Source organism: Ambystoma mexicanum, chromosome 14 (assembly GCF_040938575.1).
Source record: "Ambystoma mexicanum isolate Mex_15411 chromosome 14, UKY_AmexF1_1, whole genome shotgun sequence".
NCBI lineage: Eukaryota > Metazoa > Chordata > Amphibia > Caudata > Ambystomatidae > Ambystoma > Ambystoma mexicanum.
The window spans coordinates 39,592,392-39,606,438 of NC_090940.1; the positions used below are offsets into that span (position 1 = coordinate 39,592,392).

General features: G+C 45.9%; 1 protein-coding gene across 7 annotated transcripts in view; it reads left to right on the forward strand.

The window, feature by feature from the left end:
* HECTD1 (HECT domain E3 ubiquitin protein ligase 1) overlaps positions 1-14,047 on the forward strand; it is a 1,011,111-nt gene that overhangs the window by 423,641 nt on the left and 573,423 nt on the right. For all 7 annotated transcript variants that reach the window (XM_069638480.1, XM_069638479.1, XM_069638478.1 and 4 more), the window contains one exon: positions 1,503-1,579. In XM_069638480.1, the coding sequence (XP_069494581.1) occupies positions 1,503-1,579 (77 nt within the window). The remainder of the gene's footprint in view (positions 1-1,502; positions 1,580-14,047) is intronic.

Here is a 14,047-nt window from a genome sequence, read left to right on the forward strand (position 1 = left end):
GCAGTACAAGTACACACTTTCTCCCTTTTCCCCCTGTGCCACTGATGTCCTTAAGAACACACAACACTCGAAGATAGTTTAAGGTTTTTATTTAGATTTTGGAGAAGGCTTAATTGACAGGCGTGGCTCTCTCTGGTCTCCGCTGGATTTTTTACTCCCAGACGATGGTTACTAGAGATCTGTAACCCCTACTATCTTACAACTGATTGGCTGATTGTGATGCCCTAAAGGCAAACACCCTATCTGGCTGGCTCTGTCTGGGAATTTTTGGTGGATCCTATCTAGGGGTCCCACAGGTATAACAGTGGTCTTCAAAGTGGGAATTAGGGGCCTTCCAATTATCCAGGCTTTTCTTCTCGCTCACACCATTGTATTAACTTCTACTCTCCCCCCCGCTGATCCTTCTTTCATCTCATTCTACCTTCCGCTCTACCACTCTTCTCTCTCTCCTTACTACTCTCACCTCTACTGCTCCCCCTCTCCTCTACTGCTCCCCCTCTGTACTGCTCCCCCTCTGCTCTATACTGCTCTCCCTCTTCTCTCTTCTGCTCCCCCTCTCCTCTTTCCGCTCCCCCCTCATCTCTACCGCCCCCCCACCCCCCATGAATAACCTCCATTTTCTCCCAACGTCACCCTTTGTCCACTCTGTTGGGAAAGATTTACATTTAGCTGCTTTACCCTTATAGACGTCTAGAGGGCACCCTTACTTTTTGCTTTGTTTGAACTCCTTCTGCATAACTTCCCTTGTCTTTTTGCTCGTTCTAATGGGGAATCTGATTAGTCCATAAGACCATCAGTACCGAGAGCCTATGTCTTTCATAGTGAATTTCTTGTATTGTTACAGTTACACACATCAACTTAAAGTGAAGGGCGGTTGGGATACTTTGTATCCTTATAACTTTTTATTTAATGGCTTTTGGGTCACTTTTACAATGTGCCTAAAACAAGCTGACTGCAGCAGATATTTTTCTACTGTGTTTTATGCTTTTTACTTGTGCACCTTTACAAATGGGATGCAGTGATAGGATGCAATGCTCTGAATATGATTAGAATGATTAATTTGTAAGGGTGTACTTAGAAGAACATTGCGAGAGGGTTATTTATTGCTGGGTTAGCATGCTCAGTCATTGCGATATTTAGAGGGACAATGGAAGGCTTGCAGGAAACTCTCCTCTAGCTGTGTCGGCACATATATACACTCCCTGTACACTGGTATAAGAGAATCAGTCTATGGTGGTGGATTTCCCCTTCACACATGTGACTATTGCTCCACTTTCCCTCCAGCAGTGCACATGAGCATAGACATTTGGACTTCACCTCTTCAGGTTTGTGATCTAAACCAATGCGTTCTGGTTTCTAGTGCATCAACTACCTGAGACGTCTTTATCCATGTGGGATTGGGATCTGATAAGTGAAAAGACTGGTTACAGAACTATCGAACAGTAGCCTTACCTTTTGAGACAGAGACTTAATAAGTAACCACTTCTTTTTCCCCTTCACAGGATCAGAGTTTGTAACTGGCTGGACTGGCAAAAGGGGACGCAAACTGAAGTCCAAATCTGAGAAAATCAAACAGAAGGTAAGCATAGTTCTTTTTAGTTGGATGCAGTGTTACGCTCTGAGAGTGGCCCAAAGTCATGCTTGCTGTCTGTATCTTGTGTTTTATCAGACTCTGGACTGCCTGTGGCTTGTGGGGGAGGGGGGGGGGAGGGTGATGCTACACCAATTTTTACCTCCAGTCCCCCTTCAGCCCGAAGATTCACAGCTGCACATTACATAGGAGCCTGTTGAGGAATATAGATGGACAACTCATGGATAAGAGTGCGAGTTTGAGGTTTTTTACAGTTCTATGGAATCCTCTGAAATGGGATTATTTGCGTAGGTCACAGTTAATTCTGCTGCTCTAATTTCACCAATGAGGCCAAAGCTAACACAGAAGGTGTAGTTTTGGGGTGAATGTTGGCCATGCTCCAGAGAAGGTGGGGGTCCTACTTGGTGTCCTGTATCATGATCAGAGCAAATCTGGAATTCTAACTGCTCATACATTAGAATTTAAGTTGTATTCTTTTAAGTTGGATTGAGCAAGAACAAAAGTATATACTTACCATCCATTCCTTTTTGTGTGTTTTGACTGTAAATGCTGTTGGTAAAAATTTCTCTTTGAGCAACTTTCACTTCATATTCAGCTTAACTCCACTAGCCGTTTTTCACTTGGTAAGGGGACGCTGACGAGTCCTTCAGACTGTCAGTACTGGGAAACTGTGTTCCCCTTACTCTTTTGATGATGTGACTGTTGGGACAGTTTTTCTAAAGTCCACCCAAGTGGACTTTAAAGAAATGATACCCTGGGCAATACAGAAACTCCAACTCTTGGGGACAGGCTTGTACCACTCAGTAAAGGGGTAGTTGTTGCAGAGCAGCCAGGCTTAACTTAGGAGGGCGAGAAGGGCTGTAGGAAGTTACAAAGAACTTGTAGCATACATATGCACCAAAGAAACACTTATACACTGATTTATTCTAAAAATAGTGGTTTCTTTTATATATGCATGGGCAAAGAGATTGTTTTAGAAAGGGAAGTACTATTGTAAGTCAAACACAATATTAAAATCAACACTATACTTATGTTATGTTGATTTGTACCACGCACTACCACCACCCAAGGGCAATCTCCAGGCACTCGAGTTGCTCTGCAGGAGAGGGGGGGTGGAGGGTTTAGTGGGGAATGTGTGAGAGAATAGATTCCAAACCAGGAGGAATTGGCCTCTTTGAATGTTGTTTTGCATGTGCTATTTTGTGCGCGGCCTCATGCATTATAACCGTATGGGTAAGATTCTGTGCCTCGGGTGTGTGGTAGTGTTTTGTGTTAGTGTGTTTGGTTATGATGGGGTTGGTTGTTTCCACTGGTTAGATAGTGTCCCCAAGGGATCCAGGGTCACAGGCGGTCCAAACTGTAAGGTAATCCTGCATCTTGGTGTATAGTCGCATTTTTGATGGTTTTGCACTATCTGTGTTTTTCACTCTCCGTGTGGACCATAGTAATGGTACTATGTTTGTCGGTTGTGACTAGCCTAAGATCTGGTGAAGTGGCGTCAGTTATGTTGGAGAAGCAGGAAGGGAGAAGGGTTAGTAAAGTTGCTCAATTTGTTTGTTTGGGAGCCTCTGTCACAGCCCTTTAGATGACGGTATCTAGCCAAGCCAGATTTTTGTTTGTGGTTCTTTTAACCCATCTTGTCTCTGCTCTTGTTTAGCAAAATTGAATGCCGTAACCGTGTGGGAGACTACACCAGCCTTGTCCTCTTGGTAATCGTTAAGCCTCCTATTGGTATAGGTGTGTACTACACAAGTTGGTAGAACGACTGAGCAGCCAGACTTATCTCAAGAGAGGTAAATGTGAGCTGTAGAGATGTATATATATAACAACAAGGACCGTTTTGGGATTGCCTACTGTGGGTTGCCCAATTCAATAGTCACACTTAGGAAACACACAGTTTCTTTGTTAAAAAAGATGATTCGAGTGAGCATGTGTCTCTAGCTTGGCTTTCAAGCATATGTGAGTGCACTGTCGTGCTAAAAAACACATGTTGGGGCACATAAAGAGTGGGTCATGTGTCTGCTGCTTTCTAGATGAAAAGAACTGGACTCTTTAATGGGTTTTCTCTGTCAGGCAGGTGCAGAAGCGTTAAAGAAGAAAAAAGGGGGGGTCGGCTATGAAATGACCTGACCTAGAGGACAATAAGATCACCCAGAGTCAGTGCATTTGGACTCTGGATCCCCAAACCAATTAACCCCGAGGGGCCCACCCTTACGAAAGAATCGAGAGAGAAAGATTCACCGAAGAAGATCCCCCCCTTGTTTCTTCTTTTTTAACGCTTCTGCACCTGCCTGACAGAGAAAACCCATTAAAGATGCCAGTTCTTTTCATCTAGAAAGCAGCAGACACATGACCCACTCTTTATGTGGCCCAACATGGTTTTTTTTAGCACGACACAGTGCACTGACATGTGCTTGAAAGCCAAGCTAGAGACACGTGCTCACTTGAATCATCTTTTTTAACAAAGAAACTGTGCGTTTCCTAAGTGTGACTAGTTGTAGAGATGTAACACTGATTTTCACAATTACAAGTATCCAAATAACACACTCAAGGCTTTCTAGTAAGATAAGTATTTATTTAACGGTCAGTTTTAAATAAGCCTTCTTTAAAAAGGGCAATATGCAACAATACAAATACACTTCATGATTCTTCTTCAGATTTAAGATAAGCAAGTCGATAACCTTTTGGGATGCCTTGCACACACTTCCTACACTCCTGAGTGACTTCATTTACTAGGACAGTGTTTGGCATTAATATTTCACTTTTTACACTTGATGCAATTCTGAGATTGTGGAAAAGGGTAGGGAAGGAAAGGGTTAACCGATTCTCAGAGCATGTGAATACTTTTCAACCTCCCAATGAAGTCTGGTTAGATTTGTACCAGCAATACAAGTTAAACTTATATACCACCTATGAGGGACAGTTGGAACTTAAGTCAAAGGGTTGGACGAGTCTGCAGGGAGCCAGAACAGCCAAAGTCAATTTGAGCAATGTCTATGGAGCTGTGGCACTTCTTTAGACAGCACAAAAGTATTGCACAAAGTTTAGAGAGTTTGTAGTAAAAAAGATTCACTGTTGGGCCACAAGCTGTGAGGCTTGTGAAGGGCAAAGCTGCAATCAACTCTGCAAAAAGCAGCTACTGCAAGTCTCCAGTGAGAACAAGTAAGCTACAGAGCAAAGAGGTAAGTACCCCTTAGTCAAGACAGTACCTTAGATTTGAAGAAGATCCAGTTGGCTTCTGTTCTGGTTGCAGTCTCGCAGACCCTTGGTTCCTGGGCCTCCGTCGTGGGAACAAGAGAGAGGATGTCTGGATGACTCCAAACTGAAGTTTGAAGGTCGGTGGCGGCTATGCGCTATTTCCAATTCAGTGGCACTTTGTGGTTTCAGCTACTGGTCAATAGCACCACCACGGTTCTTGGACACTTGGTCTTCCCTTGCTTCTGTAGTCTAGCACTCTGGTGTGTTGACTCGGGCTTGGGTCGTCCTGCTTCAGGAGGGTGCTCAGGATCTTCTTGGAGCTCTGGTCCGGCTTAAAGACGATGGACTCGATTCTTTTTTTCCTGATCCCTGGCACTCGGTTCCAGCAGCAGCACAGGACAGCCAGCAGGGAGCGGTTTTCCAGCAAAGTTCGTCTTGTGGTCAGTTGGTCCCACCAACCTAAGGGAAGAGGTCCATTCCGGGCTTCTCTAGTCGATACGCAATTGGAGCTTCAGCACTGCAGGGCTTCACGGGGCAGTTCAACGGTCCAGGAGTCCAGGAGGGTGCAGCAAGCTTCTCCAGTTGCCTTCGTTGGATGTTTCGTCCAGTGGTCGATTCTGCCTTCTGTTCAAGAGACCGCACCTTTTATGCAGGTTTCTCCCATTAATGCACAGCCTAGCTGTCGCTCACACAGCAGGGTCAGCCAGCCAATCAGCACTGGGTACATTCAGGTAACCAAGGAGACGAAGGACAGGGAGTTTCGGCACCTCCTTTGCTTCCTGCCCTGCCAGACACACTGGAGCCAGAGGCCGGTTTCAGCACTGATGTCCGCCAAAGGCAAACCGAACAAAGGGGGTTAAACCTGATTTGGTGCGCAGAGTAAAACCCAAGAAAGACCTCACAGCAAGAACTGGGCACCCATGGGTGCATTACCGCAGCTGAGGATTCAGCCTCCGGTAAAAACGCACAATGGTAGGAAAATTAAACCATTGCCACCAGCCATTAAATGTCGTGAGGGTAACATAAAAGTAGCTACTAAGTAACCCCCAGTACTTCCCCATTAGATGGTGTATACTGGACCTACATCGGAAAAACAGCTAAGTAAAGCCAATTTCACTTTACTACTCTTGGGAATAGTAATTCACCCAGGAGAAAGTATTTAAACCTTATGGGAAATCCAAAGGATTTCTCTGTGACACTGCAATGAAGGTTCTGTGTCTCACAATACAAAAGGTAGATGCCTGTGGAGTTTGTCATACTCCAAAAACAAAGTAACAGAGTCCAAATCAGATGAAAAATACATGAAATAGTGACAAAAAGGTCTCACTTACTGCAGCATAAAAATTAAAAGTCCTAAAGTCCAGCAAAAGAGCTGGGGGGTCTCTAAGGTGGGAGGAATTAGGCACTTAAATGAACATTCTCCCTGATTTTGTTGTATAGGAAGTTTATGATTGCGAATGTACCCTCTATCTTGACTGTTCTGGCTAAATATGTGTTGGCTACTCATGCTAAAATGGTGAAATGGAAAGCCGGTGCTAAAAATATTCTGGAGCAAATAGGGATGTCTGGAAAAATCACTGATTGCCAACCCGAATAAGGTTAAGGGAAAATTGTGGTTACAGGATTGGATCCGGACGAGGGAGAGGTGTCAACTTCTTAGATTATTCAGGGTGCAGCCCTTTGCCCTGAAGAAATTACATGTAGCTGAACAATATGTGATCAAATTCCCAGATCCCAAACAGAGATCTTTGTATATGAGACTAAGATTCAACCTTTGGTACACTAGAGAGGTTATGTTTATTAGAAAAGTGTGTGATGGTAATTATTGCTGTTTCTGCTCCTGTGACGCCAAAATAGAAACCTTAAGGCACTTGATTGCAGAAAACCCAGTATTATTACCAACAAGAGTGAAAGTTTTAGTTATTCCCCGAATATCGGATCTTGGATTCAGACATGTTTTGGGAATTGCTCTACAATAGTTCCAACTGCAGAATGAATGTAGCAATGATACATTTTATGCAATCTCTTAATTTGTTGGAGCATTATGAAAGATGCACTTTTTTGTATATGTCCTATTATTTAGAAGTGATTTGTGCTGTTTGCAGCTTATGTTTTTGAAAAAATATTAAGTTGCTGTTTTGTTAGATTAGGATTCCTGTTGTAAATAGGAAAGATGAATTGAAATGAATGAATTGAAGTGGGTTTGTTATACTGTATTACTTGAATGTTTTAAAATTTGAAAGGCTGTTTTTCAGCTAAATCAAATAAAAATGAAAAAAAACATTCTCCCGAACAGCTCTAGTTGTGTCTGCCATGTTGTTGCTTCCAGTGTCCTTCTCTGTAGTCGTTGTCTGCTGAATAGCCAGGTTTTGATCAGTTTCCTGAAGGTAATGTGCTCTTCTGTGGCTCTAATTACTTTGGGCATGCTGTTCCAGATGTTAGCAATTAGACGTGAGAACGCTGTTCCTTTTGTATTGCCCTTTTCCCTAGCGTTTTGCCTCTATTTGTAGGTCATTGCTGGATCTTAATTCCCTTACTGGGCGATGCAGAGCACTATGAATTTGATTCGCTTATTTACTGGTAACCAGTGCAGGCTTTTCAGTGCTGGTGTGATGTGGTCTCGTATGTTTAGTCTTGGTAGGATCCTGGCTGGTGTATTTTGCACCCTTTGGAGTTTTATGGTATGTCTTTCTGGCATTCCTTTGTAGAGGCTGTTCGCGTAGTCAATTCTTGTATGTATCAGGGATATGTGAAGGTACTGTGTGGAAAGGAGGGCTAAGAGATTAGTCCTCTGAGCAGTCATAGGAAGAAGCTTTTTTTGGTGATTGCTTTGTCTTGCGGTTCCATTGATAATCCGTTGTCCATGAGTATTCCGAGGTTGTTTACTTCATTGGTGGTTTCTGGTTTCATACCCATGCTGATCAGTCAGTCCAGTTGTGTGTTCCCTCTGTCGAATCCTGTGGGTGAGAGCATTATTTGCATTTTTGCTGGGTTCAGTTTGAGGTTGTTCATTGGCATCCAGTTGTAGATGACCTTGAGGCAGTTGAGGCTGTTATTTTGGTCCTGTGTTCTGTTTGTTTTCTTAATCGGTTTTGTGTCGTCTGCGTAGTTGTAGGCGGTAAGTCCGTGTATCAGATGGTTTTCATCAATGGGCACATGTAGATGTTTAAAAGTAGAAGGGAGAGGCTGGAATCCTGTGGCACGCCGCAGGATATATTTTTGGTGTTTGAGGTGAACAGTGGCAGGTAGGTTCTTTCGGTTTGGTTTGTTAGGAATGAGTTAAGCCACTTTAGTGCTGATACCTGTATGCCACATTCCGTCATTCTTTTTATTAGTGTTGCGTGGCTGATTTTGTCAAAAGCCGCTGATATGTCCAATAGTAGGAGGACCAATTCGGCGTGTCGTCTGTGTTTATTTTCAGTTCATCCCATATCGATGGAACTGCTCATTCTTTTCCTCTCATTGGTCTGAATCCAACTTGTGATCGGTCAAGTATTCAGTTTATCTCGATGTGTTTAAGAAGGATTTTGTACACATGGTTCTACAGAATCTTTGCTTGTTCGGTCAGGTTGGAGATCTGTCTGTAGTTGCTTGGGTCTTCTGCGTTTTCGGATTCCTTTTTTATTAGTGGTTTAATGTATGCTGATTTGAAGGAGGACGGTACTATTCCTGTTTTCAGTGATAAATTCATTAGGTTTTGGAAGTGTCACCAGGGTTCTGTGGTTGAGGATTCCTTTGAAGATGTCCAGGGAACAGGGGTCCCTTGGAGATCCTGCAAGGTTGGAGTCCTGATCAGTATGGCAAAAGTTTGCTCTGTGATTTGATCTAGGCTGGTGTGTTTTGCTGAAATATGTTTCTTCCGGTGTCTGTGGTCCGGCGGTCAGGGTTGTATTTGCCTGGGGTAGGTTGATGGTCTCCTGTATTGTCTACTTTTGCTCTCAAGTGTTTGGTGAAGTTGTCACAAAGTGTTTGTGTCGGGGTGATGTCGTTTTTGCAGGAAGAAGTGTTTTTCATCTCTTTGATTTTGAAGAGTTCTTTCTGTGGATTATATGTCGATTCTATTCTTGTGGCATAGTAGAACCTTTTTGGTTTGAGGACTGTTGCTTTGTATAGTTTGTGTTGTCTTAGGTATTTTATTTTGTCTTGTTGGGTATATTGTTCTCTCCATTTTATTTCCATTTTGCGATATTTTTTTTTTTTAGTTCTTTTAGTTCTTCTGTAAACCATTTTGCTGCCAGTTTTTTTGGGTGTTGCTTTAAATGTTTTAGCTTGTGCTAATTGGTGAAGGGCCTTGGTGAGTGTCTATGCTTGTTTCGGTGGATTCTGTTACGCTTGGGACAGTTTGGTCTAGAAGGTTTATTAGGGCCTCTAGGTCCAGGTTCTTCCTGTTTCTTTTCTTGCTGATATGGAGGATTTCCTTCCTGACCGGTAGGTGGGTTTGGGATGTGATGTAGAATGGTATTAAGTAGTGGTCGCTTCATCTCATTGGTGTCAGTGGTGCGGATGTGCATAGTCCTTCCCTGCAGGGATTTGCATCCAGGTGGTGTCCGCCGTCGTGGGTGGATCCGTTTACTATTTGCTTGAAATGCAAAGTTTCATGTAGGGTGCAGAATGACTTTGCTCTGGACTAGTTTTCTTTTTCGAACCATAAGTTGAAGTTTCCCAGTATGACTAGGTTTGTCATGGTGGATTAATAGCATGGCGGCCTTGTCCGCTAGTTTTTTTGCAAAGTTGTGGTTGTAGGATGGTGGTCTGTAGATCAGGAGGAATATTATGTTGGATTGGTTGTTGAGTTCTAGCTTGTTGAGGAGGGATTTGTAGTTTTCTGCGGTGGTTATGATGATTTGAGATGCTCGGATATGTTCTCTGTTTTATAATTGCGATTTTGCCTCTTCGGTTTTCTCTGGCGTGTATTAATTTATTATTGTCCGGTATTGCTTTGTTCGCGATGGTGTTAGTTGTCCGATAGCAAAGTTTCTGTGAGGATGAGCACGTCTGTACCTCCTTCGCTTAGGAGGTCATGGATTTCTGTTGAGCGTTTTGCCGTAGGTCTAACGTTGAGGAGGCTGCAGTGTAGTTAGTTTGATTTTCCTTCGGGTTGTTGATTGTATTGTTTGTTCTACCAGTGTGGTGTTGGTTGGTCTTTCGTTCCTTGTGGGTTTTCCTCAGTTCAACCTGTTTTGCGGAGTGGTTCTTTGTTGGTCAGTCTCTTCGTCGAGTAGAGTGATGAGGTTTCTGATGTTTGTTAATCTGCTTAGAATCACATGCTGTGCACAGTCTGACATCCAGTGGTCACTGCGGAGTATTGCATCTTGTTTTTCAAAAGTCGAAAAGGGGACATCGACATAGGCGTGTCTGTAACATTATCCCTATAGTGACGTGTAGTGTACCCAAAATCCCTCACGCGTCAAGGTCCCTCAGATTGTTTTTTTCCACCCAGAGTACTGGTCGCCTTAAGCAGAGCTCGTAAGAGACATTGCCATTGATCGACCCTTGGTCGATTTTGTTATTTGTTAACTCATATCACCTCCAGCCCTCTTTCGACGGCCATTCCACTTCCCCGCCGAGACAAGATCTTCGACGGCGGTGGTTTCCGACGGACGGTGATCTTATCGGCGCTGCCGAACATGTGGCCTGGCCTCGCCAGCCTACACAGTAGGGAGAGTGGGGGTCGGGGCGGACATTTGTTTTTCTTCTAGAATGCCTTTCCTACCCCCTTTCCTTCCGGGCCGTTGTCACTGGTTACGTCCTCAGCTATGGAGAGGGCTCCTTTTAAATTTTGCCCACGTTGTAAGGGCAAACTTCCATAGAAGGACGAGCATAAGCGGTGCAACCGCTGCCTACCCCTCGACCACAACGAGGCTGGTTGTGCGGCCTGTAAGCTCCTTCGCCCAAAAACTCTGCAGGAACGCAGGGTCAAAAGGTGGGCAGCCCATGGGATGTCGAAGGCTGATTCCTCACCCGCTGCCGCCGCCGAGTGTGACGAGGGGGATAGTGATAACTCCACCTCCGTAACGTAGGCTGTTGACCTCTAATCGGAGTGCTCTCGCTACGTCACGTCTGTCCCCGGCCCCGAAAGGCACGGCTCCGGCCCTGCTTATGGGGATGTACACCCCGCGACGCTGACGGACACAAAGTCACTAAGCACACAACCCACGGCCATTCGTCGAGTAAATCGAAGAAGGCCTCCGCGCCAACGGAGACGCCGACACAGCCGGCTGCCTCCACCGACCGTAGGGGTCGGCAGCCCTCCCCGCAGCCGCATGCGCGCCTAGCGACAGGGCCGTCTAGTACTAAGGGTGCTACCACTAAAACATTATCAGTCGAGACTCCTCGGGAGAAGGCGTCCATCGACGGCAAGGTTCCGCCTCCGCCGAAAACTACCCTCGACCAGCCCCCAACGGAGAGAATGGTCGAGGAAAGCATAGCAAGTATAGTCTCCCAGGACTCTCAAACGGCTGGTGAAGGAGTCACCGAAGCCCGCTCAAAAGGTCGACACGCCGAAACCTCTGCCTAGGTCGAAAGAGACACCCAGAAGTACTTCCCCACCGTCGGACCCACGGAAAAGTTTCTCACAAGGCGACGGGAGTATCTCCTCCACTTTATGGGAGAGATCTCGACACCTAGAGGCGGAGGAGCAAGCCTTTCCGCCACTCGACCGTTCTGGGGCATTCCAATGGTCTAGGGAGAGATTTGAATCCTGCATGAACAGGCTGGATAGGTTTGTGTCCACTTCTGAACACATTACACCTAAAAGGCGTAGGGAGGTATTACCTGAAGACCCTAGATCTAAATTCCCAAGACTTTTCGACCCACACGCGGAAGAGCTAGATACATATGACCTCACTGAAGAGGATCCCCACTTTCAGGAAGAGGACGAATTCATAAATACTGAGGATATACAAGACCCTGTAGGGGACTTTGAAGAAGACCCCGACATGTGCGAGTCACAGCCTTGGCAGTCCCCAGGGGCGTCATCGGACCCTGATGCTTTGGATCTGGCCTCTCCACAGACTACGCCTGTCGGAGACCCTTCACCTGTGGACGATCAATCCACATTTAATGCCATGCTACACAAGGCGGCAGCACACCTTCAAATCGATACGGGGGAGGCTACCCCAGAAGTCGATTTTGTTGAAGGAATAATCAAAGAAAAGCCACCTGCTAGCCAAGCCATACCCTCCTCCCCTCCATCAAGAGACGGCTCGTTCCCTCTATATCTACACCTGCCTTAATTAGAGGTATGAACCCACGGATCGAGAAGCGTTTTAGCCCCTCACCCTCAGATCCCTTATATATCAGGGGTCATTCCATACCAGATTCTGTGGTGGTGACCACCACGAGAAAAAGGGCGGGGTTCCGCTGTCCACCAGTGAGGCACCTCCCGATAAAGAGGGGAAAAAGCTCTATGCTCTAGGGAAAAGGATTACATCCTCTGCAGCTTTCGCCACGCGTATTGCCAGCAATACCACTCTGTTGGCTAGTTAAGCAGATGCCCAATGGGGTCTGTTGAGCGAAGGTCTGCAAGAAGTCCCTGAGCCCTTTCGTAACCGCTTACTGGCCAGAGTCTCGGAAGGCTCTCAAATGAACCAAAGCATAATCAAGAATACTTTAGATGCTGCGGAAACGGCTGGCCATTCCTTAGTCCAGGGCGTACTCCTTAAAAGACATGCATGGCTCAGAAACTCAGGTTTCAAGCCAGAAACACAGGTGCCCCTCATCAACAAACCCCTTGAGGATTCCAGCTGGTTTGGTAAGGCGGTTGATGACACACTGGAAACAGCTAAGAAGGAGCACGAAACATTAAAGACCCTGGACCAAATCACGAGACCGCCTAATAAGCGCGGATATGGCAATAGGCACTCTTTTCGTGGCCAACAACAAACTCAACAGCAATACACCTCAGCCAACAACTGGTCCTCCCCTCAGGGAACCAGAGGTTATAACACGCAGTATGCTCAAAGAGGACAATGTCGTGGCAAGGAAAGAGGTGGTGGCCCTACTCCTAGAGGCCCCCTCGGCTACCACCACCAAATGACCCGAAGATTCGGGTCCGCTCCCATGCATCTCTGGTCGGGGGCCAGTTAACATCTTTTCTGCAAGCATGGGAGGGAATTACCACAGACCGTTGCGTGCTGTCAACAATAGCCCAGGGTTACTGTATCGAGTTCAGCCGGTCCTCGACATTCAGACTGCCAAAGGGAAGACGTCTCACACCAGAACACCTTCTCATCCTTCTTCAGGAAGTGGAATCGCTGCTGCAAAAAGGAGCCATAGAGGTCATGCCTCTGTCACAGGTAAAGGAGGGTATTTATTCAGTATACTTTCTTGTACCCAAAAAAGATCTAACCATGTGCCCTGTATTAGATCTGCGCCCAGCAAACAAATTTGTAAAACCTCAAAAGTTTCGGATGGTGACTCTGCAGGGAAGTAATCCCCCTGCTCACAGAGGAGGATTACATGGCAACACTAGACATGAAAGTTGCATACTTTCATATTTCAATGTTGCCAGCGCACAGGAAATACCTCAGGTTCATGATAGAAGGCAAACACTATCAGTTCAAAGTGCTACCCTTCGGCATAGCCTCAGCGCCAAGGGTATTCACGAAGGTACTGGCAGTGGTAGCGGCACACCTGCACAGGTTGTCCATTCCGGTCTATCCTTACCTCGACGACTGGCTCATAACAGAGGATTCTTACGAAACATGCTTCTCAAATACCAAGGACTACAGACCTCTTGTTTCACCTGGGCTTCTCCATCAATGAGAAGTCGTCCACTCTAAACGCCAGCCAAGCCAAGCAATTCCTAGGGGCTCTAATTCGAACAAAGGACGGCCTTGTCTTCCCCTCCAACGAGAGGGTCCAAAACATGCTGTTTCAGATCCTTCAATATGTAACCGGTCGAGAGGTGAGGGTACGCAAAGCCATGCGATTGCTAGGAATGAAGGTGTCATGTATTTATTTGGTCCCTCACGCGCGCCTGTGCATGCGCCCAATGCAAGAGTGGTTCAACAGCCAGTGGTGTCAGGCCAGCAGACAATGCAACGATCTAGTGGTTGTCTCGCAAGCCTTGGTTCTCTCGCTATGGTGGTGGTCGAGGGAAAACCTTGTGTTGTGGAAATCCTTTGTCACCCCCGCAGTGGACTCCACTCTAACCACAGACTCATCCCTCACAGGGTGGGGGGCTCGCCTATCCCATCAGACTGCACACAGAGTTTGGACTCCCAAGTGTGGCGTCCAAACACATACACCTGCTGG